This window comes from Cryptotermes secundus, unplaced genomic scaffold, assembly GCF_002891405.2.
Source record: "Cryptotermes secundus unplaced genomic scaffold, Csec_1.0 scaffold1437, whole genome shotgun sequence".
Taxonomy (NCBI): Eukaryota; Metazoa; Arthropoda; class Insecta; order Blattodea; family Kalotermitidae; genus Cryptotermes; species Cryptotermes secundus.
The window spans coordinates 163,155-166,624 of NW_019731298.1; the positions used below are offsets into that span (position 1 = coordinate 163,155).

The following is a 3,470-nucleotide window of genomic DNA, read 5'->3' on the forward strand; positions in this document are numbered from 1 at the left end:
GTTTGGCACATTCCTCCTGGGACACCCCGTATATATATATATATATATATATATATATCATGTTCTGATATGGCCAGTATTTAATATAACTTCATATCCAACTCTAGAATTAGCTACGATTTCTAAACTTTGCTTATATTTTTAAATACCTCATATAAAAAGATTTTACTCCATTGTAGATTATTTATTTTGTTTTGAAAAGGCCTTTGTACACAACAAGATCTCCTTGTCAGTAAAATTAGAATTGATTAGGTTATACTATCTTCAGGGTTAATCTTAAAAGAAATTCTGAAAACTGGCAATATTCTTTCAGATTTAGACTTCCCAAAAATATGCAGTACAGATATCTTTGCATCCTGGACATATTTTCAATCTTGGGGCAAAAGAGATTCATATTTGCCTACTGGGTGATGTGGTAGTAAAGACCACTAGCATTAGAGACAGTTATTCTAAGTTTCTTCACTTAAAGTACATTATCTCAAACCTAAATGTGACTACGTGAACACAGAGAAGTCTTACCGCTGAGTAAATGGCTCGGCTGGCACCTGGTGAGTTATAACAACGTGAAGGAAGTAAAACTTTCTTCCACTTCTGCTGGTTAGTTTTTAAGTCACCAATCAGTGCATCATAACTGTGGATCCTTAAAGAATGTAGATAAACAGAAGAAGTAATAAATTAATCATTATATCTTATAGAAGGAAAAAAAAAATGCTTTATGTTTAAAATGAGAGGTAGTCATTTCAGAAGTGGTAATGTAATAAAACTGACTTCTATATGTATAATATAAATACCATCATAAATGCAACAGTTTGTTGTAGTTCTTTGTCTTTCTTCTTTCACACTACATGTTTCAGCCGTAACTGGCCATCATCAGGTGTATTTCACTTACGTAGCTGTCACACTGCATGTAATTTAAAATTTAAAAACACCAGCTTTCTCAATTGTCATTGCTGTGTTTCAATCGGTCCCGATATACCAGAATCCCCTTGCTGATTTTGTCAGTTATGTTTAAAATCTCTGTTAATATACACTCGTCAAAACTCGGCACTATACTGCTCCTGCCAGCTTCAGAACCCTTCTTCATATCCACTTTGCATGGATCCCGGGGAATATACAGCCTCTCTATTGTTGGAAAGGCATGTTTACAGCTCCTGTGCCCAGCAACAGACATCCTATTGCTGCACGCATTGGTTCCCGCAGGAATGTATTTACCAAGTCATTACCTAGCAATGGGTCTATATGTCACATATATGTCACACAGAACATATTTGTTTCATTTACATGTAACACAGATTAACAGACTAAATAACCCATGTGAGAATAAACTTTTTCCTTGTTGTCAGATTACACATTTTACACGTTCACAGCTTATCAGCCACTTTTCAGAAAAATAAGTTTCTGTTACAGTGAACAAAAATGGTTGTGCTTTTAAGTCTATATTATAGAGATTTTTCCCACATTGGAGGTGTGAAATTTACAATTTTGCTTTATTTTCTGCATTATAAAATGTTTCTTGCCAAGTCTGGTATGATTTCTCTACATTAGGAGACAATATAATTACAAGTTTCATGATGAGAAAAATTCTACTTACTGAGTGCAGTGTTCAGAATAGCAGCTCAATGCTTTAAGATGAATCTTTACGTCTGTACTCAGTTTGCTCTCATTCACGTACAGGTTCACAGAGTTAGTTGTCACGGTAACATAGGCATACACCATGGGGTTGTTGGGAATATCATATCCTCGTATATTGAGTAGCCATGCTACCTCATCCAGAGCTGTAACTACTACTGCATTAGCTCCTTCTGCATCAAGTTTTGCTCTCAAGTCTTTGATCTTGTCCTCCCATTTTCTGCCTGAATATCAACAACCAAAATGTAACTGAAATTATGAAATCATATCAAATAGATATAAAGTACATATAGTACATGAAAAGAACATTTTGAGACTAAGAATATTTAATTTTTTTATTTCCTTTTCATAAAAATGATTTTTCTGAATACAGCATTGTTATATAATCTTACATAAAATTGTAAGATTTGAGGCTTTCACAGCGGTGACTATGAAGAANTTACTTAAAGTTGCTAATGAGGTACAAATGTGAAAGGGAAATAAGGAGATGGGATATGCAAAAACTCTTCTCTATTTTTAGTGATTTAGTTTATGACACTTTCAGCATTGCAGGTCATACAGCACCAAATGACAGGATGCTAGACAAATGATAAACCTGAATTGATTAGTAAAAAATCAGTTTTGGCCTGAGGCACTACCCACCATTCTTCCTCAGGAAAGCCAAGGAAATCTTAAGTCAGGATAGCCATGTCATGGCTGAGTTTGGAACTGAGCACCTCCCTAACAGAAGTCCTAAGCAATACTGCCAGAACATGTTCACTACTCCTCTTATGTAGAGTGAAAACGTCATTTAAGATTTGTATTGGGAGCAGTGAATCTGAACACTTAAGAGAGGAAAACCTTAAACAGAGGTAATTTAACACAGAGTTTATTGACTTGAGATTATTGAAACCGAACAATAAATGAAGAAAAACCTTAAATAAAAGAATATTATATGGTAGTTTCGCTGGAAACGAAATACCCTGCAATGGTGAACTACTTTTACAGACAGGACTTTGGTAACTGACTTATGAAGGAAGTGCGACTATGAGAATTTAGGTTACTATAGCTTTATGTTTATTTTCTAATTTCATTTATCATTTGTATTTGGACAGGCAGGAAGTCCATACTAGTTATATTCAAAAGATACAATTATGATTGCCTACATGCTTTCACTGCTAAACTGAAATGAACTGTAACCGCATGTAATCCAGTATATGTATACCCATTTATTCACCTGAAAATCTTTCAGGCACTACATAGGCCTTATGATCTGAATATGGTGGTCTTCCAGTAGTAGAATTCCAAATTCTATCAACAGGATTCTCAAATACTTCTATTAGGCTGTTGCTGGAATCTCCTGTAAATATAATCACATAACAATTACAAATTCTAAACACTAGAATCATATCAACACAGTCAGGGGCATCTCAGTTAGTAAAGTAGACTATATTTACATTAAAAACTGAATACAGAGTGAGGTTAAATAAATTATATTCATTAGTCTGTTTTTAATACTGTAAAATTATATATAAATAGTTAAATAAGTTGTCTCCACCTTGTCATGGTGGTGGGGCTTGCATGACATTGTGACCTGGAGAGCTATGCTGGCAGTAGTTTAACTACTGGTAGGTTCACCCATGCCAGAAAGGTCAAAGGGTAGGGTCCACACTAAGAGATACACTGGGCCTCCAGGTTGGAGGTTGGGCATGAGGTTAACAACCTCATCCTGTAAAAAAAATTTTGTTCAGAAACCTAACAACCAGCCTTGGGTCATTATGCGTGGATCCCTTCCTACAGCAGTACACATATTGGTTGTGGAGACTGGTTGTAGAGGAGGCCAGGGCTCACCCAAGGCTGTA

General features: G+C 35.4%; 1 protein-coding gene across 6 annotated transcripts in view; it reads right to left on the minus strand.

Annotated features, from left to right (window-relative positions):
• The window catches only part of LOC111867003 (xaa-Pro aminopeptidase 1), an 87,225-nt gene that overhangs the window by 25,583 nt on the left and 58,172 nt on the right, over positions 1-3,470 (minus strand). For all 6 annotated transcript variants that reach the window (XR_002843263.2, XM_023856447.2, XM_033752509.1 and 3 more), the window contains 3 exons: positions 2,846-2,968; positions 1,592-1,853; positions 520-640 (listed from right to left, as the gene is read on the minus strand). Coding sequence is in view for 5 of the 6 variants with exons in the window: in XM_023856447.2 (XP_023712215.1) it covers positions 520-640; positions 1,592-1,853; positions 2,846-2,968 (506 nt within the window). In the remaining variant the exon portion in view is untranslated. The remainder of the gene's footprint in view (positions 1-519; positions 641-1,591; positions 1,854-2,845; positions 2,969-3,470) is intronic.